Genomic DNA, 19,946 nt, shown 5'->3' with positions numbered 1-19,946 from the left:
CGTACGGAGGAGCGCCGCCTGGACGCGCCGCGCCGGCCCGGCCCGCAGTCCCGTCACCGTGCGCATCGGCCGGCCAAGAAGCCCCGCCCGCAGCCCCGTGTGAGTACGGAGCGGGGACCCCGCGGGGCGGAACTGGGGCTCGTTGCGGCGGGCTGTCCCGCCGCCCTTTTGCTCACCCCGCTTCGTCTCGCCTCCCCCCAGGCTGGAGCAGCTCCTCTCGCCGGTCGCCCTCCTGCCCGGCGGCGGCCCGGACCCGTGCGCGAAGGAGACGGTGCTGAACGCCATCAAGGAGAGCAGGAAGAGGGTGGTGGAAGAGGAGGAGGATGAGGAAGAGCAGCAGGCGCTGGGTAGCGATCAGGAGAGCAAACGAAGGTACTGAGCCGGCAGTGCCGCCCGTGTGAAAAGGGCCCGGCGCTTCGGTGTTGGTAGATGCTGCGTGCACGAGAACTGTGCCTGTGGCAGAAGAGTGCTGTGTGCCCCTTTGCATGGCCTTCTTGGCCGGGTCAGAGATCCTTCTGGCACTCCTCCTCCGCTTTGAGATCAAAAGGATGTGATTTAGCCTCTGCCTGGGCGTGTCTGTGGGTCAGGTGTGTGCCCCATGCTACTGGGATGGAGAAGTGTGGAGGTGGCCAAGGGATGCCTGGCAGGGAGCCTCCACTGGAGGGAGGTGACTGCTGTCCCCATGGGGTTTGAAGGCTTCTGGGGAGCTGCTTGTGTGAGGGCAGACTGAAATTCTGCTTGTCGGGGGTTGCTGCTCTCCCCAGGCATTAGGGCTCCAGGTAGAAGCACTTTAAAAGCTCTTTGTGCTTCCTGTAACTAGCAAAAGCAAGGTAAGGCAAAAGAGAAGACAGGAGAGAGAGGCCTCTGTTTCCATTAGGCAAGGTCAGTGATTTCCAGTTCTGAGCTATAAGAGAGGAGGGTGCAGTGCCTTTGCCAGCACAGTGGAAGGATGGACGTATGTCCTGGATGCCGAGCTCTACTGCAGCCTGTGTGACCTCCCGTGCAACACACTGCCTTGGTTCTGTGCTCCTTGAACTCTCACCTTTTCTTGGTGTGTCTGAGACCCACGGGAGCTGAGCTGGATGATGCAGGATGGGCGCATGAGCTTTTTTTTCCCAACATGTCAATATCTGTATCTGCCACAAAAGCCAGTCATTGACAACTGGCCTGCAATGAACAATGCTTGTAGGTAGAAAACCTGTAATTTCTGAGAGCAGAAAGGAGCCTGCATCAGCTGGAGAGCACTGGATCAGCTGTGCAATGGGATCAGATCACTCAGGGCTGGAGGGGACCTGAACTAAGTGACAGGGCTTGCCTGATGCCCCCAGCACAGCATAACAGCAAGCTTGTTGTATGGCCTCCAGGTTTCACTGTGGGAGAGGAGGACTTCATTTCTGACTCAAACCATTCAGGAGCTGGCTAGGATGGGGTAGGAGATCTGAACTACAAGGCTCCATTCAAAAAATGCGTAGCTCAGCCCCTCTGAAACATTTTAACTTTGAATAATGGATTTGAGCAAAGATTTCTTTAAATCAAAACTACTCAGCACAGCAAGCAGCTGATGGAGCTGTTGGAACTTGGGAAGCAGCTGGGGTTGAGAATCAGTGACACAGGGCTGGGCGAAGAAAAAATCTGCAGGACTTGGATGGTGGAATGGGGATGTCTTAGGTGTTAGGTGGCAGAAGAGCAGTGCTCTCCCAGTGCCAAGCCTGCCTGGGAGGAGTTCTGTGGCCAGGCTGAGAGCACGTGCTCCTCCTTGTTGCCTTCTCCCTGTCACAGCTTCTGCCCTCTCTCCTGCAGGCGCCATGACAGCAGCGGAAGCGGGCAGTCGGCATTCGAGCCCCTGGTTGCCAATGGTGCCCCCGCCTCTCTCATACCCAAGTGAGTGTCCATCAGGCCAAAAACAATTAGCTGAGGGACGAGTGTGAAAGCCTGCAGGCTCTGGACGAGGTGCTGGTGGAGCCCAGCTTCTGCAAAGGATGGCAGTGGCCGTACCTCATGGCATCATTCGGCCTCGCAGCTGTGCTGAGCGGGTGCAGGCTGGGGGCCGTGGGGCTGCTCTGCTGCAGGGGTCTCTTCCTCAGCTTTGTGCTCTGAAAAAGAGCTGCTTTGCTTCCTCGACGTGCCCTGCGATGAACAGGCCTATGGGTAGGATGGTGGGGAGATGCTGAAATCTTCTTTAATGTTCTGCAGGCCTGGCTCTCTGAAGAGAGGCCTTGCTTCGCAGTGCCCCGATGACTGCTCAAACAAGAGGTCACGCACCTCCTCCATGAGCTCCCTCAACAATACGTACACCAGTGGAATCCCCAGCTCTCTGCGCAATGCCATTGCCAGCTCATACAGCTCCAGCCGGGGCCTGACACAGGTAGGAAGCGCTCCTGAGGGCACCACTGCAGCCATGTGTGGCACAAAGCAGCTCGACCCACCGTGTGACTCAAACCTGGTGCCAGCTGTGGGATGAGGAGGTGTCACTGGGATGACAAGATCTAGGGAAAAGGAAGGCGATAGAAAGAATCCCTTTGGTGTGCTGCCACCTTTTCAGCTGGAGTCAGCATGGATCACAGCCGTGTGTTCCTGCTCTGACCCAGGTCCCCTTGGCAGCTGCAGAGCTGTAGTAGAGCACTGCTTGAATAGGTAGGCTTGTGGGTGTGATGGTGGGACGTCATCGTGGCTAGCAGAGCTGTGCTGTCTCTGTGGGAAAGATAACACAGAGGAAGCCTTGGGAAGGGTGGGTTTCCTGTGAGAGGGGTGAGGTTGAAATCCTTGGAGCGGGATCTGCCCTCTGGCAGGGACAGGTGGCAGCACCTGAGGCCACCAGACAGCTCTGCGCTGTGCTTTGGCCACGACTGTCCCTGATCAGCAGCATCCCCCCTCTTGTCCTTGTGGCTGTCAGGGCCCAGAGGCTGCTTGCTCACAAAGCAGGTTTCCTTCAGTGTGGGCAAACCTTGCAGCACTCCACGAAAGGTGGAAGGGAGCTTGGTGGTGATGGAGGGAAAGCGAAGCTGTGAGTTCATTGGGTGCAGTTCTGGGAGGAGACGTTCAGCATAGAGCAGGAAAGTGGAATGCTCTCCTCCCTCCCTGCCTGTGCACTGAGTCACTGCTCTCTCTGGGTTCCAGCTGTGGAAGAGGAGTGGTGTGAGCGTGTCCCCGCTGTCCAGCCCCGCATCCTCCCGTCCCCAGACACCAGAGTGGCCTCTCAAGAAAGCCAGGTAACCCGCCGTCCGCTGTCCCAGCCAAGAGGAGGGCAGGCACTGTCCCAGCTGTCCCACCAGGATTGTTCCTGAAATATTGGCTGCTGGTGGCCCTCCAGTGTGCTGGTCCCATTGGGTTTGCACTAGTTCAGGTCCCTGCCACCTTGTCACACTGCTGTCCTGGCAGTGCTGGAGCAGCGGCGCTGCGCCATCCTCATCCCTGCCCTGCTCTGGGACTTGGTTAGAGATGGAAGTGTTGTGAGATTGCCACAGAAGTGGTGTTCTGCTGTGGCATTGCTGTGGGTTCCCCGAGCTGCCAGAACTCAGGAGGAGACAGGTACTGATTATTGTTGTCTCCTCAAAGGTAATTTACAGGAGCTACACAAAATTTGTAAAAATAAGATTGCATTTTAGGGCTTTCCTTGTAGTGCAAGCCCTTGTGCTCCTCTGTCATGGCTCAGAGGACCAGGCTCCAATGGGAAAAGCTTCAGTCAGAACCAAAATTGGCACAGCCTTGTGCACTGAAAGGAGAGGAACCTGTGAGAGGTGCATTTCCCATCCAGAACTGCTGGTTGCCACTCTGAGGTTGATTTATCCTGCAGAACACTGGGGGTGTGTAGACAGGCACCAAGCTGTGCATTTAGAGGGAGAAGCAGCTCTGTGCCTTCAGCTGCTCTTGGGCCAGTGCAGGAAGCACAGTGCTGTGCCCGTGTTGTCTCAGGGTTTGTTGGATGGCTGCCTCGTGGGCCAGGGCTGCTGGTAGGGTTCTGTCATGTGTTTGGCCTCTTGGGGGATGGGGCTACATCTGTGGCTTGATCCTAACTGGCTTTCTTCCACTGGTGCAGGGAGGAGGAGTCGCATCGCTCCAACACTTCCACCCCAGTGAAATCAGATAAGGAGCTGCAGACAGAGAAAGGTGAGCATAAGCACAGCAGTTCTGCGTGGGGTTGGATGGGCGTTGGTGTACACAAGCAGTGGGGTGTGACATCTCTTAGGTCTGCAGGTAAGATTGGCTTGAGACATCACCAGGCAACTTGGAGTGTGCTGGTCCAGGGGTAGTGGCAGTTCTGCTGCCCTGAATGGGTTTCCAAGTGATGAACAAGAGATGCCATATGCCAGCAGATGCATGGGAGCTGGCTTACAAGAGGGAGCCCCTCAGCTGCCCCAGGACCTACTGTCAGCCTCAGGGCAAGGTGTGCCATGCCAAAAGAGCCCTGATCATATTCCAGGCTGAGCCCGTTCCAATGCTTTCTCAGCCTAAACGAGCAGGACATCCTGTGTCCATCTCAATTAGCTGCCTGGGTCCTGTGGTGCAGCACTAGATGTGGCTCGTGTAGCCTGCCTGGTTTGTGATTCAGGTAGGCAGATTGCAAGGGCAGTCTGGGGAGTAGAGAAGGAGTTACTGCCCCACTGAAGGCTGGCAGGCTTTTGTACCAGGCTGCCAAGATGTGCTGCAGGCAGCTGCTCTTCAGGCTCTTGCAGCCTTGTCGTCAGCTCAGAGCTGTATCCCTGGCTCTGCCTTCAGACTGGGTCATGCGGAGAGGAGTTGGAAGGGACGAAACAGCCTGGCACGAGCCGGGCTGTTCCTCTGCCCAGAGCTGGCTCTGACTTGTCTCCTTCAGCAGTGGTGGAGACACCTGTGCGGAGGAAGCGCGGCTCCCTGAGCCCTCCAGCTGCATCGGGGAGCAGTGGCAAGCGCAAGCGGAAGATCCAGTTGCTGTCGTCTCGCCGGGGGGACCAGCTGGTGCTGGTACGTCACTGTCTCGCAACCCCTTTTGCCCTCCTCTGGAGATAGAATGTGCTCACTGCAATTTCTGCAGGGCTGGGGGGAGACTGACCTGCCTGCCCTCAGGAAGGAGGCCCTGTCCTTGGCGGAGTGGGAAGTGACGCTATCCCCAGCCCCAGTGTCTGGTGGGCTGTGCGTGATTGTGCCGCCTGCTGCCGGACCAGGTAATGGCCTGGGGAAGGCCGTGCCCTCAGCGCCAAGCCGGGGTCTTGCGGAGTGGGGACCGGAGCTCTGCGGTAGCGTGCTGCGGCAGAACCAGCTGCTCCACGGGTCTTGCGACGGCCAGCCTTCACCACACCTTCAGAGAAGCTCTGCCGGCTTCCCTGAGAAGGAGCTAAGCCGCTGCTCTCTCTTGGCAGCCCCCGCCGCCTCAGCTGGGCTACACCATCACGTCGGAGGACCTGGATGCAGAGAAGAAGGCAGTGTTGCAGTGGTTCAACAAGGTCTTGGAGGATAAGGCTGGTAAGGGCTGTGGGCAGACGGGGCACCTGGGGTACAGCAGGGAACGGGGAGGGGTAGGAACAGGGGGGCATGAGGCTAGCTGGCAGTGAGGCATCTGTTCACAGACTAGGGATGCTCCCAGGCGAGTTCTATCTGGTCCTTGGGTCTAAGGGTGCTGACGGTGGTTGTGTCCCAGAGCCTGCAGGGTCATGGCTGAGGTCCCCCAGGGCCAGAGCAGTGGGATGTTGGTGTGGTTTTCCTACCTTTGGAGAAGCTCTGCTAATGGATAGTGCCCTACAGCAGGCTTACAGATTCTGATTTCTTGCTTCCTTCTGTTAGATCCAGTCCCCAGTAGCACCACTGCAGAGACCACGCCTGCGTCCAGGCCATTAACGTTCACAGTGACCACAGGGGCCTCCTCCTCAGCACCTGTGTCAACAGCTCCTGTTGCATCCAGCAGCAACTTGCTCCTGGACAGCCTGAAGAAGATGCAGGGCAGCCAGGCTGCACCTGTGCCAGCAGGTGAGGAGGAAAGGGGTCAGTGGGATGGGATTGTGGCAGAGCAGACTCAGCAGCAGCTCTGTATTCCCTGTGGGGGAGGCAGGCTGGAAGATCCCTGTTTAAATGCTCTTCTGGACCTGAATCTGGAGGAAAAATTGGGGGGTGCAGCCAATGGTCCGGGTGTGAGCTTGTGGGACTGCAGGGGGCTGTGTTTCTGGGGACGTTTGCAGAGGTAGAGTGGCTGCCTGGCAGAAAGTCTTTCTATAAGTTACTCGTTATCCCTAAAAAAAAGAAAATTAACCTTTCTAGACTCTTCTGGAGCTGCGATAGCATTCCAGCCATCTTCATCAGCATCACAGCTGCCTGCTCCTGCCGTGTCACTGGAGTCAAGTTCTCTACCTGCGACCTCTGCTGACACCAAGCCTGTGTCTGTGCTAAGCACGGCTGCCCTTTCCATCTCCCCTGCCTCGGGGGCACAGCCTGCCAGCAGCGTGGCACCTCCCGCAACCACAGAGCTGGGCCCAACCCCCAGCAAACCTCCCTCCATGCTGAAGCCGAACATCCTTTTTGGGGCACCAAGCTCCCCTCCTGCCAGCCAGCCGGCGATGACTGCAGCTGCTGCAGTGCCCACCACGACCCCTGTCTTCAAACCCATCTTTGGTGCTTTGCCGAAAAGTGAGAGCGCAGCACCGGCTACAGCAGGCATCTCTGCTGCAGTCACTGTGTCTGTGAGCTCAGCCCCTTCCTCGGCGCCTTCCACCACCACTGTGTTCAAGCCCATCTTTGGCAGCGTGACGGCGACTTCAGCTCCAGCAAAGGTCTCTCCTTTTGCCTTCAAACCGTTGTCACAGCCAGCTCCAGCTGCGGAAGTGCCAGCAGCCTCCACAACCACGCTGGTGGGATTCACGGCTCTGCCAAACGTCATCTTCACCACTGCAGCTACGACTGCCACCACGCTCAACTCCTCCACGGATGCCACCATCAAACCAGTGTTCAGCTTTGGACTCAATCCGCCTGCCTCCACCAGCACCAGCCTGACAGTGACCGCCACCGCAGCCACCAGCGCGTCGCAGCCCTTCACGTTTGGTGGCCTGTCCAGCTCTGCCACCAGCACGGCACCCACCTTTGCTACCCCAGTGTTCCAGTTTGGAAAGCCTGCCGCAGCCACTGTCTCTGCCACCACCAGCGTCACAGGAGGCCCTGCGTTCGGCCAAGCACCTGCAAACTCAACAGCAGCCACAACCACTGCGGGCTTCAGCTTATTTGGAAGCACCACATTGACATCTTCTGCCCCAGCCACCACAGGCCAACCAGCGCTGACGTTCGGCTCCTCCAGTTCAGCTTTTGGCAGTACTTTCAGCACAAATGTGAAGCCACTGCCTCCGTATTCAGGGGCAGCAAGCCAGCCCACATTCAGTGCCGTTGCTGCAGACAGCCAGCTGCCCGCCAGCAAGCCCGCTGCGGGCCCTGTCGGCTTTGCTCCCCCGTTCAGTTTTGGGGCGCCCACAGCCCAGTCCACCGCTCAGCCGGCATTTGGCAGCAGCGCTCTGCCGACCTTTGGCACTGGCGGCACCCAGGCGGCGTTCGGGACCACCACGTCGGTGTTCTCCTTTGGGACGGCCACCTCTACCGCAGCCAGCTTCGGTTCCGGCACCCAGACCACAAGCAGCGGCGTTGGCACCACCGTCTTCGGCACCGCGCCATCTCCTTTCGCCTTCGGGGCGGCCGCCCAGCCAGGCCCTTCTGCCGGTGCCTTTGGGCTCAGCGCACCCGCTCTGAGCGGCGGCTCCCCTGCGGTGCCCTTCAGCTTTGGGGCTGGGCAGAGCGGAGCGGCTGCAGCTGCCACGCCATTCGGTTCTTCCCTGACGCAGAGCACGCTGGGAGCGCCGAGCCAGAGCACGCCGTTCGCCTTCACTGTGCCCAGCACGCCCGATGCCAAGCCCGTGTTTGGAGGTGAGCTGCTTTCTGTCTGTCCCTTTCCATGGGCTCTGCTGCAGCCCTTTGAGGGGTGATGCTTGTGGAGCATGTGCTCCCAGATCCCCAGCCCTCAGTGGTGGAGGAGAAGGGTCTGCAGCCCTTCAGAGTGGTGCCCCTTGGCCCCTCTCAACGCGCCAGGCCTCTGCTGAGCCCAGCTAGCTGCTCTCCTGCCTGAGAAACCACAGTTTAGCTGATGTTTGAAATCACACAGAATCACAGAATGGCCCGGGTTGGAAGAGACCTCAAGGATCATGAATCTCCAACCCCCTGCCACACGCAGGGCCACCACCCTCCTGATTTCATACCAGCTCAGGCTGCCCAGGGCCCCATCCAGTCTGACCTTGAACACCTCCAGGGACGGGGCATCCACAGCCTCTCTGGGCAGCTGTTCCAGCACCTCTCCACTCTCATAGTAATCAATTTAAGAGTTTCCTGGTGAGCAGAACCCCTTGCAGCCAGTGATTGCGGTCTCCTTGCTGGCTCTCTGGACTGTTCTCTCATGGAAACATCTTGCCTCCCATGAATTTGCAGCCCACATGCTTGGAAACTTTTGGTCTAGAAAGATGGAAGCCTTTGTGCTTCCCCCTGTTGTGGGAAGGCACAGGGATTATGATGAGAAAGCAAGGGAGTTTCTTAGTGAAGAGGCTGTGCCTGGTAGGGCGGCTTGGCTTCAGTTCCTGAAGGAAATCTGCATCCCAGTGCCTGCAGGTGCTGCTGGCCGCCAGAGGCTGCGCTCAGCCCAACTCACAGCAGTTTGTTGCTTTCCAGGAACTCCTGCCCCCACCTTTGGGCAGAGCACCCCTGTCCCAGGAGCAGTGGGGAGTGGCAGCAGCAGCCTTTCCTTTGGGACGCCCAGCGCTCCTGCCTCGGCCTTCCCAGGAGTTGGCACATCCTTTGGTAAGAGCTCAGGGCTGGGGGGCTGCAGTGGGATGGCAGTGGGGCCGGGCTGGGCTGTGTGAGCTGGCTGTGACACAGTTCTGCGTGACAGGTTCACGAGCAGGCTTTGCAGGAGGCCAGCTCTTCGGTTCCCCCTCTGCCAGGCTGTGCTGTGACCTGTGGCTCCTTTCTGCTTCCAGGTCCATCAACTCCAGCATTTTCCATCGGGGCAGGATCCAAGACCGGCGCTCGGCAGCGGCTGCAGGCACGGCGACAGCACACCCGTAAAAAGTAACCTGGGGCTCAGAGCCCCGCTGCTGGCTGTGCGAGGAGCACAGTGTGTCCCCAGGGGCTCTGCTCAGAGCGCTCCCCAGCACGTGAGCGATGGTGCCGGGCCGTGTCTTTGTGGATGCTGGCCGGGACAAGATAAACCAAACTCTTCTTACTTGAACAGTTCCACAGCCAAGGCTGGATGAACCTCTGTACATATCCACCATGTTTCCTCCCTCCCTTTGTTTTGCCATGTTTCATAACGTGTAAATTTTTCCCTGTTGCTTCTTATAGATGTTCTGAGCCCCTACCCCCCGTCACCGTCACCCCCAGCATGGCGCCAGCACGTCCACACTCAGAGCCTGAGGCTCCTGTTCTCTGCCACGGGATGTGGTCTTCGCCAGGCCCAGAAATCTTTCCCCACTGTTGAATCTCATGGCCTGGTGAACACAATCCCTCTGCTTCAAGCCACTTGTTGCCATCTCTGCAGAGCACGAGGCTGCGTTAGCACCCAGCTCTGTGAGCGTGGCTGTCCTGGTGTCACAGGGGGTGACACGGCTGCGGATGGGGGCTGAGCCCACTGCCACCACTCAGCAGCTCCTGCCAAGCCTCTGCTTGAGGCGTGGGGTGTGGAGCTGGCAGCTCTGTGCTGCCTCCCACCTCTGTTGGGCTCCCCCCACCTGCTTGCTTCAAGCCCTGTCTGTTCTGCTTTGTTTGTGCTCCTGTTTTAATGCGCTCATTGAATCGAGTTTGGAGGAAGAACTGAAGCGTGTGCGTGGCGGCATGTTGGTTATGCCGGATTTGCTGTTTGGAGTTATTTTTTGGGGCGCCCATCCCTTCGTGGGACGCACCCTGGCTAATTGGATGTTGACAGTAGCATCACTGCGTGGCTGCTCATGCTGGGTGAGTTCTGTCCCTTTGTTGTGACTGAAAGAAAGGCAGCTGGGGCGGGGGCCTGGCCTCTGCAGCCTCTTCTCTTCCTGGACCCCTTCTTCTGGGCTGGAGCCATGTTACCACCTCAAGTTCCTTTGGCACCACCAAAGAAAGGAGCCCAGAGTGGGTGGGTTTGTCCCCTCCCCAAACTGGAATGGGTTTTCACTTTGAGCTCATCCCCATCCATTAGTTCCCATGAGCTCCAAGGAGCTGTGGTGCTGCCCCTGTGCCCGTCACCCCTGGGAGCCCAGTGAGGAAGAGGTGACTGGAGCTCTGGTCCCCGTGGCTGAGAGCTGTGCCCGCAGCTCCCCTCTGCCTCCAGTAATGCCTGGCTGCCGGGTTTTTTACTCTCCGAGCCGTGTGAGTGTGTGTGTCTGCTGAAGTCTAAATTAAAAAGGAAAAAAAAAAAATATTTAAACATTTTTTAACAAAATAAGAATTTATTTTTATATTTAAGCTAAATTGCCTTTGAATTCCTTCAAGCTTGGTTCAGTGAGGTTGCTGACCGCAGCGCTGTTGGTAGTTCCCCATTCTGTCGCGCCCCGGGGCAGTGGCTGTGCTGTGGAACAGGGCTGCGCTGGGGAAAGGCAGCTGTGTCCCAGGGCAGGAGCCATCTGCTCCCCCCAGGCTGTAACAATATGTCCTTGTTTCTCAAATGTGATGTACGTGGATGTGAATAAACTTTTTTTTTAATTCCCCTGAAGCTGAGGAGCAGGAGCTTTTGCAGGGCTGGGAACAGATAAGGGGTATGGGGCAACCCCCCCCAGCTGGGGGAGGAGGGCTGGGGGGCGCAGCTGCAGGCTGCCACTTCTCCTGGGAGCGCTCCCAGCTGCTGTAGTTGGTGCAGGCTGTCCTTACCTCTGCAAGACAGAGAGCTGAGGGCATGTAGGAGCCTACTGCAGGGTGGCCCCCAGCATGGCCAAGGATGCTTCAATGCTGAAGGAGCCAAGCTGGCTGCACGTGCCCTTAGGGGTGCAGAGAGGTGCTTAGAGGAGCTGGTGCTGGCAATTCCTCCCTCTCTCCAGAACCACAGTTGTGTTAAGGGATGAGTGAAGACACAGAGGGAGCTGGGCCCAGGGCTGGTAGGCTGCTTGGTCACACAGGGCAGGGGCTGCCCCTTCTCAACCTCCCTCCTTAGGGCTCCAGCCACCACCTGTGTGCAGAGAGGGCTGAGAAGCAGGAGCCAAGGTGAGAGCACCCTTGGGACACGCTGGCTGCCTCCAGAGAGAGCAGAGCTCCAGCACAGCCCCAGCTTTTGGCAGGGCCAGGCCTGAGGAAAGCTCCCCTCTCCCTGGGCTGCAGCATGGGGATGGCTAGGCTGGGTTCTTACTGAGAACTGGAGGCTTGGACCATTCCTGGTGTGGCTGGTAAGGATTTAGAGTGAACATGCAGTGTTTTTTCCTTGCTTCTTATGTCACCAATTTAAAATAAAAAGACTGTCTTGTCTGGCTTGCTTTTGTGTGAGGGCTGAACTGTGCTCAGGATACTGTTTTTCAGCTCCCTCTGCTTTGTGCAGTGCTGCACTCCCTCCTCATTCAGGCAGGATGCTGCAGGGCCAAGGCAGCATTCACCTCCCCTCCCACCTCGCCTGGGTCTTGGGATGGCTGTCACACAGCTGTCAGCCTGAAGGCCACAGAGGGGCAGGTCTGGGCAGGGCGCACTGCACACACATAGAGAAGTCCCCCAAAGGATGACTAATCGCCTAAAGGAAGGGCTTATCACTGTAAGGCAAAAGCCTTTTCTGAAACCCCAAATAAGGGTTAGGTATGGAGTTCTAGGGGCCTATAAAGTACTATACTGCCATTACTCCAGCTGGAGGAATCCAACTCCAGAGGATAAGGAAACTGCTGTTGATTTGTTTTCCTACAGCTGCCCAGCTTTGGGGGCACCTATACATGTGCAGGAGCAATTTCCACTCCTTTGCCTGTGTATGCATCAGGGAGCACCAGCCCTACTGCTGAGGCCTGGGTGAGGAACTTACAGAAGCTCACCAAGCCAGCAGCTGGTGAAAAGCTTTATTTCTGTTACTCAGTGCAAGGGCCACAGCACAGACCAGCTCCAGAAACCAGCACTGCACGCTCCTAGAATTATTTCACACGTTGCTTTTTCCTCCTCCTCTTGGGAGGAGCTGCTCCTGGCTCTACTCCCTCTTCTTGCTGTAGGCTCTCTTCAGTGGCTGCAGGCAGGGAGCTGCACACAAGAGCAATGACAGTTGAGTGGTTCATGCCACCTGCAACACCGCAGCCCTCTCAGCAAGAAGACAATGCATTCCAGGCAGCCAGGCAGCCCTGGGCCCACTTCTCCCCCATTTCCTGCACCTGGGGACAGCAGCTTCCTCCCCACGGCGCTCCAGGACAGCCACAAAGAAGCCCTGTGTGAGCGTATCTGCAGGAGAGGCGCGGAGGCAGCACTCAGCCCCTGGGAAGGTAGCAAGTCCTCGACAGGGCCAGGATGGGAAAGCATCCACTAGCCTGCAGAGGGGACAAGGGACAGCGCTGAGTCCAGCAGCAACACACAGAGCTACCAAAGGTAACAGACTCCCCAAGGCCTGTTCCTCCCCGGAAAGGAGCACCTGAAGGCCGATCCCTGCTCCTGCAGCACTGCGTGCACCACGTCCTCATTCTCCTCTCGGTGCACTGAACAGGTAGAGTAGACCAGACGCTGCACCGCCGGGAAGCGCAGCGCGTGGCTCAGGACCCTGCGCTGGAAGCCAGCCAGCGCCTGCAGCCGCTCTGCACTCGGGGCAGCTTCCTCCAGTGGCAGCCGGGCCACCATCCCTGCAGGGACAGCAGCCGTTGCCTGTGGGTCTGCCCACGGAAAACCCAGCTGAAGCCTCTAACAGACGAGATGGCTGAAGTCCCCACATTACCCGAGCCGCTGCATGACGGGTCCAGGAGGATGTATTTTACTTTGCTGTATTTGGGATCGTGGGGATCAACTGTCAGGAAGTCCTGCTGGGCCAGCTTGAAGCTGGTGACCCCTGCCCGCATCAGCATGGTGTTCATGGTAGCCAGGCGCTTGGTGTCCACATCAAAGGCAAAGATATGCCTGAAAAAGAACCCATCCACAGCCTCAACATGCATCTGCAGCTCCTCCCACATCAGCCCTGCAACCTTCTCCTCAGAACTGGGCCACCCAGTCTGTTCTGGCCCTGCCACAGCCTTGCACTCACCCCTTGTTCTTCAGGATGGCAGCCAGGTGGCTGGTTTTGTTCCCAGGGGCAGCACAGGCATCGATCACATGGGAGCCAGCAGAGGGGCTAAGGAGGAAGGCTGGCAAGCAGCTGGCCTGCAGGACAGGGCACAAAGAAAGGTGTGGGCTGCCAGCAGTTTCTGCAGTAGCCACTCCCGCATCCTCCTTGGGACACAGCAGTTGCTGTGGAGTCGCATGCTTGCACACCACCCAAACCCAGCTCTGGGTCTGGAGGCCTCTTCCTAAATGGTGGGAGCAACATCGCATGACCACAGCCCAGCTCCCTATGGGGAACTCCTACAGTGCATGCTAGAGCCACTTACCCCCTACCCACAGGCTATGAAAGCAGAGCTGAGGGGGATCCCCACAGCCTCAGCCTGTGCTCATAGCTTCTGCTTAAGCTGCTTAAGCTAAATGCTGCAGCAAAGCAGCTCCAAGCCCAGTCTCAGCATGTAGGAAAAGGCTGAGCCCCCGCTCCTGCCAGAGGTCTTTACCCCTGTGCCGCAGCCTCCAGTTTCCCAGCTCCCAACCTTGTCCTGCAGGATGATGTGTCCTGACATATAGAGCCGGTTGTCATGGAAGTCCGTCTGCGGAGGGAAAACGAGCAGCTCCGGGAGGTGAAGATCCAACAAGAATTTCTTCCCAGAAAGGATTTTCAGCTCTTCCACACTGCCCATACAGACAGAGGATGAGCACAGCTCAGCCTTATCACATTCAGCACCAGAGCCCTCCTCCAGAGTCCAGGTGCAGAAATCCCTGCACCCCACACCTCTGCCCAACATCATTACCAGGTAGCACCCAGAAACAGAAGGTAGGAGCACATCAGTGGACACCTCAACCACCAGCACCACCTCTCTACCACTCACCCACCGCACCCCACAGGGGGTCACTGCCCACCCACCCACGCTGCACAAAGAACCCAAACAGCACCACGCCCAGCCCACCTGCTCGCCCTGCCCAGGAAGGAATAGCCCTGGCGCTTGAAGAATTCCACCACATCATCCACGCACGTTTTCAGCACGTTCACCCGGACATAACGCGGCACCTGAGGGGCTGCAGGGTGCGGAGTCAGCCCCGGCCCCGCCGCGGTGGGCAGCGCCCGGCCCGCACCCGCTCACCTTCCGGCCCGGTTCCCGGCGCCGGTTCCAGGAGATCCTCGTTGCGGCTCACCCCGCGCCGCACCTTTAGCCGGGCCAGCTCGGCCTCCAGCCGCGCGCGGTGCCGCCGGGCCAACGCCTTCCAGCGGCCACCGCACTTGAGGCCCTTGCCGAAGAGCAGGTCGTACACCAGCACCTAGGGCAGGCGGTGAGCACCCGCTGCCGGGGAGAGCCGCAGCCCCCAGCCCGGCTCCGGAGCCCAGCACGGCCCGGCCCTCACCTTGGCCAGCAGCGGCGGCAGTTTCTTCTCGACGCGCAGCAGTGCGGCTCCGTCCAGCAGCGCCTCCAGCACCGGGCCGTAGCGCAGCGTCTCGGCCACCAGCGCGTACAGCTGCCGGGCGTGCTGCGGGGCGGTGGCACCGGGCGTTCAGCGCCGCCGCTCCGGACCCTTCCCCAACCACCTGCCCTCAACCCCGGCCCTGCTGCGCACCGGGAAGTCGCTGCCGTACACCAGGCTCTTGAGGCCTCCCTCGCCACGCTCCAGCCCGCCCAGCACAGCAGCGGCCGCACTGTACAGCGCCATTGCGGCGGCCGAGTCGTCCCACGTGCGCCGGCTAATGCGTCACTTCCGCCCCAAGCCACGCCCTTCCGCACCATGGAGCCCGCCTCCGTGACCCCGCCCCCTTTCCGCCGCGGCCCCGCCCCCTTTCCGCCGCGGCCCCGCCCCCCGCCCGCTCGCAGCAGCTCGGCTCGGGCAGCACAGCGGCAGCTTTATTCAGGACGGCGCCGCGGGGCCGCGCCCTACGGCTTGGGGGGCTCCTCCGCCGCGGGGGGGCCCTGGGTGTGCCGGCCGGCAGCGGGAGGGGGCAGGATGATGGGAGGGGAGAAGGGCCCTCGCTCCGGCCAGCACAGGTCCACGATGGGGTAGAGCTGGCCCTGGAACTCCGCCTGGAAGGTGTAGATGGGGCTGAGCTCGTCGGGGCTGTCGGCGTTGTAGAAGGTCAGCTCGCCCTTCTCGTAGTGCAGGTAGATCCCGATGCGCTGCGGCCGGGCGGTCAGCGGCAGCGTGGCCCGCGGGGTGCTGAAGGCCTCGTAGACTTTCCCTTCCTTGAGGCCGATGAGCCACACGCCGTTCTCGGGAGACTTGCTGAGCTTCCCTTTGCGGCTGACCGTGCCCTTGATGATGCCCACGCGCCAGTGGTTCCTGGTGCCCACAATCACCTCCCAGTAGTGCTGGCCGCAGGAGAAGCCCTTGCAGGTGAGGATGCAGTTGCTGGAGTCAAAACGCTTGGGGTTGCTGTCCCGGCGCTGGTACAGCCCGCACTGCACCACCGTGTCACCCTTGAAGAGTTCCAGCAGGGGATGTGCCGTCACCGGGTCCAGTTTCAGCATCTCTGGAGCTAAAAGGAAAGCAGGCAGACTCCAGGCATGCTGCTGGGAGTGCTGCTGAACCCGAGCGGACCGCTCAGACACCAGAGCAGGCGCTACCAGCATGAGATGCTGAACCAGCCAGTGCTCCTGGAGCTCTGCTGCAGGTGAGCAGAGCAAGGCAGAGGCCAGGACATGGGACGCTGGGTGGGCCGTCTGTCCTGGCAGCACAGCCAGAGCTGCCCATGCGATGCCGGCTGGGGAAGCTGGTACCTGGCAGGACGTGGCGGTGCAGCCGCTTCCACACGGTCATCTTGATGTCATCTTGGTGGAAACAAGGCTTGAATGATACGGGACTGAAGATGGCATCACCTGGGTGTAGGCTAGGAAGCTCTGACCTGAAAAGACAAGTGCAGCCATGACAGAGGTTGATGGGAACAGCATGTGTTCTTTTCTCACCTTCTGCTGCGTATGATGGAGCCACTAGTGTCTCTGCAGCTGCTTTTGCCCTGTTCTGGGGCTGCCTACATGGCTCTGGCTGTGGCTCTCCATCACAACAGCAATGTCCACAGAAGTGAGCGTGGCAGGCTGCCCCCGCAATGCTGAGGTGCCCGCTGACCTATGTGCTGCCATTCCCTTTGGTGCTGCATGCTGCTGGGTCCCATCACTCACCTGAACTGGTAGGAGCTGTATTTCTGGAAAACAAAGAGAAAAAGTTAGTCAGTGGTGATAGACTGACACAACAGCAGCTCCTCTGCATGGTCACAGCTCCACACATCCATGTCCTGGGTCAGAGAGGCCAAGGCTCTCCTCTCCTGGGAGATGAATTCTGATGGACAGCTCTCTGCCATCTGGGGAAGCCCGTGCTGGACAGAAGGCACCTCCATCTCACACCTCATGGTGTGCTAGCTATGTTTGGTGAGGGTTCTAGCTGCCCAAGGAAAGGCCCAGGGCTATGAGCAGTGGCTGATGGTGGGAGAGCCTGGCTGAGCCTTGCCGCCTTCCTGAGGCAGTCGCTGGTGGGCACACTCACACGGATGAAATCAAGCTGACTTTCGTTGCTGAGTGTCTCCAGAATGCTCTGCATCTCCTTCAGCCTCTCCAGGGTGTCTGATGTCTGCTTGACCTGAGACTCAATGGAGGCGATGAGCTGGGCCGCCTTCCCCTCCACACTCTCCAGGAAGGTGGCCTTCTCCTCATCGATGTACCTGTGCAGCTCCTCAAACTCCTTCTGGATCACCCACTTGAAGACATCTGCCTCATTCTGCAGGGAGACAGCAAGCGGCTCTGCAGCACTGCCTTCCTACATTTCTTGCACCCACTTTCCAGTTTCAGAGATGCCAGCAGCAACTTCTGCGTGTCCCAGCATGCTACCCTGCATTTGTCTTCCAAATAAAGAGCTCTTCACAGAGGCTGGATGTTATTTCACCCGGCTGCCCTCAGCACCGTGGCACCCCTGCCACATACCTCTCTCCACCCAGATTTTGTCTTGATGTCCCAACTAGCTTGATCAGAGCCTTGAAAGAGCTTTTGGATTCCTCTGCTACCAGGGAACAACCTGGGTCCTGCACTGAGTTGGGGGAATTCAAGCTCCAGTTTCATTTGGCTTCTAAGGAGCCCAGTTCAGAAGCTCAAGCCGCAAAAAGTGATACTGAGAGATTCCTTTGAGATGTCTACTGCATGGAAAATGGGTACACAGCCAAATGAAACATAAATTCATTGTGAAATTCTCAGCATTCTGACAGGGAAGCCTGCTCTGAGCAGGGTGTTCTTCATGTGTTATCATCTCCAAGGGTATGTGGGCAAAAAGCTCCTGCCAGGACACTCAGTGAGGTTATGTCTCCCCTGCAGAAAACCCCTCTGGCTTTGCCACCTGAGAGGGCTCCGTCACCTATCCTGAAAACAGGGCTATTTTAATCCCCAGTATTCCTGGAGAACAGGAATCTCGATAGGAACAGCCCTGCCTACTGTCCTAGGGAAGGGAGAAAAGGGAGAGGAATGGAGGAAGTGAGCTGAGGAGACCCAGAGCAGAAATTGCTCTGATGGTTGTGTGGGAGGCAAAGAGCTCTGGGAAGCCGGCTCCTTTGGCACTCACCGCAATGCGGATCTTGTTGTTGATGAGCTTGCTGAACTGTTCATCCAGGTTCCTCTTGCACCGGTGGACATCGGTTAGCAGCACAGACAGCTCCTCCTAGAAACACAACAGCTGTCTTGAGGAACCTTGTGGCATCCTGCTTGATCGCAGGCTCTGCCCCAGTGCCTGCCGGCCCCCCAAGGAGCCCCAAGAAGCCATGCCCTCCCAAGCTTCCTCTAAGCTCTATGGGGTTCTGCACATCCTGCTGATCTTTGGTTTGACCTAGAGGATTTGGGGGTGCCAGAGACAGAAGAGCACTCAGAGCACAGCCCCGAGCTGGGTGCTGCTGGCCAAGTACTCTTGCCAGGAGCACTGCAGCTCCACTCCACATCTGGCACCCCATGAAGACAACACTCCAGGTGAGCAGTTGCAGCCAGCATCAAGTCTGCAACGCTGTGTCAGTGCTGGTCCTGGAGCCTGGCTCAGGCAGTCACGTTCCTGGTGCCTCCTGCTCTTATCACCTTGGTGTCGGGAGCTGAGGGGAACGGTGGCCCTGTGCTTTTCCACTCCTTGGGCTTTCATGTGATGTTGGGCAGGGGACATCAGCTGTTTACTCTGCCAGGCTGGTGCTCCTGTTTTCCTCCCTCCCTGCTCTCCTTTGGCACCTTGCCTCAGCCCTTATCTCCAGACTCCCTTTGATGGTATATGTAAACAATCTTAAAAGGCCTCTATGACTCACCCTGATCCTCAGCTCCCCTCCACTGTGGTTCAGCCACTAAAAACATGTCTGCTCAGCCAGGGACATGCTTGGCTTGAGAAATGGCTGGCCCCAGCCCAGGGTCCCTGCCCCACATCTGCTTGTGCTATGGGGCCGTGCTGCCCACACTGGCACCATTTTCAGCCTCTTTACTGAAGTACAGGAGATGCTAATACTGCCATACTCGGGGCTGAGACTGCTACAGATGTCCTAATCCTCACCCCAGGGAGCCCTCGCCACCCCTGCCTGCCAACCTTCATCCGACAGTATGCAGTAGAGATAGGGGTGATCTTGTGCTGCTTGTGGTTGCCAATGGTGCCGCACAGCCCACAGATCACCTCTCGGTCAGCCTCGCAGAAGAGGCTCAGTGGATTGTGGTGCATTGGGCAGGACTCTGGGGTGGGCTCTGTCTCGCCCCTGCTCTGCAGTGCCTCAATGATGCGGGCCAGCGTGACATTGGGTGGGGAGGCGCTGCAGTCCACGGATTTGCGGCACACAGGGCACAAGAACTGCTCATCCAGCTCTCCAGACAGTGACAGCACACAGGACTTGCAGTAGGAATGCCCACACTGCAGCATCAGGGGCTCCTTGAAGACCTCCAAACAGATGGGGCAGAGCAGCTGGTCCTCCAGATTATCAATGCTCATCTTCCGAGCCATGCTGCCACCTTCCAGCAGCCCTAATGCAAAGAGCAAGGCAAACACAGATGAGCAAAAACAGAGCTCGGCACTTGAAGAAGTGAAGAGATGCCTCAAACACCTTTGTGTCCCATCAGCAGTTCAGACAGTTGTGAGCTTGTCATTAGACTCCACAGATAGCGTGAGATGCTCGTTTAAATCTGCAGTGTTCTGACAACAGGAGACTGCACATGGTCAGGCCTTCTGGCTCTGCCTGCAGTGGCAGAAGGCACCACCGAGCTGATCCTCATCCAGAACCTTTCCTTCCCTGGCAGCTGTGTCAGCCTGTAGCTCCCTCCAAGGGAGACCTGCCTGCATGCCAGGACTTAGCAAGGCTGGAGACAGAGCCAAGAAGGATCTTTGCTGAGAAGTTCTAGCACTGACTCTGGCCTGTATGAACTTCTACAGATCTCCTTGGTTCATTGTCTCAGCCCCTGCATGTCCTCAGGACTGGCATTAGATCAAGTGATGCATCTGAGCAAAAGCAGAATGAAATCACAAACAGCATTTTTATGTTCAAGACAGAGAGAAACCACACAATACAACTTGCAAAGTTAATTTTGACTGATATGAGGGTTGGGAGTTCGAGCCACAGTGTGCAGGGCTGTGACTTCAGCTTACCCCCTTGAAACAATGTGGTTTCTGATCACCAGTGTTCCACACTTGGCCAGCACCCACAAAAGACACAAGTCAAAATCTCTGCATCTCCCACCAGCCTTACAGCCACACGTGGCCATTCTATTTAAGAACTGTGTGGTTCATGCAACATTGATTTCCACACAGCATTGGTGGGACATAGCCACCAA

The 19,946-nt window shown here is 58.1% G+C and overlaps 3 protein-coding genes across 4 annotated transcripts; 1 reads left to right on the top strand and 2 right to left on the bottom strand.

The window, feature by feature from the left end:
• Positions 1-201: 201 nt before the first annotated feature.
• POM121 (POM121 transmembrane nucleoporin) lies at positions 202-10,678 on the top strand (the record flags this gene model as incomplete). The annotated part of the gene is made up of 11 exons (XM_042809292.1): positions 202-372; positions 1,801-1,881; positions 2,194-2,365; positions 3,118-3,209; positions 4,037-4,107; positions 4,814-4,941; positions 5,337-5,439; positions 5,758-5,940; positions 6,229-7,872; positions 8,665-8,793; positions 8,973-10,678. Coding segments are annotated over 11 exons (2,869 nt in total), but the record flags the coding sequence as incomplete, so codon positions are not given.
• Positions 10,679-11,974: 1,296 nt separating this feature from the next.
• On the bottom strand, positions 11,975-14,856 carry NSUN5 (NOP2/Sun RNA methyltransferase 5). 2 transcript variants are annotated; one of them, XM_042809296.1, is made up of 10 exons: positions 14,755-14,856; positions 14,545-14,667; positions 14,286-14,460; positions 14,112-14,220; positions 13,662-13,836; positions 13,148-13,263; positions 12,845-13,023; positions 12,548-12,752; positions 12,294-12,446; positions 11,975-12,165 (listed from the first exon to the last, which is right to left on the bottom strand). In XM_042809296.1, the coding sequence occupies exons 1-10, from the start codon at positions 14,845-14,847 to the stop codon at positions 12,063-12,065; spliced, it is 1,431 nt and encodes a 476-aa protein (XP_042665230.1). In that variant the 5' UTR covers positions 14,848-14,856; the 3' UTR covers positions 11,975-12,062. The 2 variants fall into 2 exon arrangements, with proteins under 2 accessions (XP_042665230.1, XP_042665231.1); XM_042809297.1 differs by having other exon boundaries at positions 13,698-13,836.
• Positions 14,857-16,271: 1,415 nt separating this feature from the next.
• On the bottom strand, positions 16,272-19,122 carry LOC122155448 (E3 ubiquitin-protein ligase TRIM50-like). Its single transcript, XM_042809293.1, has 4 exons — positions 18,718-19,122; positions 17,728-17,823; positions 16,666-16,896; positions 16,272-16,327 (listed from the first exon to the last, which is right to left on the bottom strand). The coding sequence occupies exons 1-4, from the start codon at positions 19,120-19,122 to the stop codon at positions 16,301-16,303; spliced, it is 759 nt and encodes a 252-aa protein (XP_042665227.1). The 3' UTR covers positions 16,272-16,300.
• Between the last annotated feature and the right edge of the window lie 824 nt (positions 19,123-19,946).

The sequence above is a fragment of the Centrocercus urophasianus genome, unplaced genomic scaffold, assembly GCF_019232065.1.
Source record: "Centrocercus urophasianus isolate 14NV4802_14NV808 unplaced genomic scaffold, USGS_Curo_1.0 seq_1147, whole genome shotgun sequence".
Classification (NCBI taxonomy): Eukaryota; Metazoa; Chordata; class Aves; order Galliformes; family Phasianidae; genus Centrocercus; species Centrocercus urophasianus.
This window is presented reverse-complemented; position numbering and strand designations above follow the sequence as displayed.

Excerpts from the sequence above, each read along its gene's own strand:
- NSUN5 (XM_042809296.1), bottom strand. The coding sequence starts at position 14,847 with ATGGCGCTGTACAGTGCGGCCGCTGCTGTGCTGGGCGGGCTGGAGCGT. Across the intron at positions 14,221-14,285 it reads GCCGGGAACCGGGCCGGAAG|CCCCTCAGGTGCCGCGTTAT; the intron begins GTGAGCGGGTGC and ends CGCACCCTGCAG. Across the intron at positions 12,166-12,293 it reads GAGGAAGCTGCTGTCCCCAG|CTCCCTGCCTGCAGCCACTG; the intron begins GTGCAGGAAATG and ends TCTTGTGTGCAG.
- LOC122155448 (XM_042809293.1), bottom strand. The coding sequence starts at position 19,122 with ATGGCTCGGAAGATGAGCATTGATAATCTGGAGGACCAGCTGCTCTGC. Across the intron at positions 16,897-17,727 it reads ACAACAAGATCCGCATTGCG|AATGAGGCAGATGTCTTCAA; the intron begins GTGAGTGCCAAA and ends GTCTCCCTGCAG. Across the intron at positions 16,328-16,665 it reads GTCAGCTTGATTTCATCCGT|AAATACAGCTCCTACCAGTT; the intron begins GTGAGTGTGCCC and ends TTTGTTTTCCAG.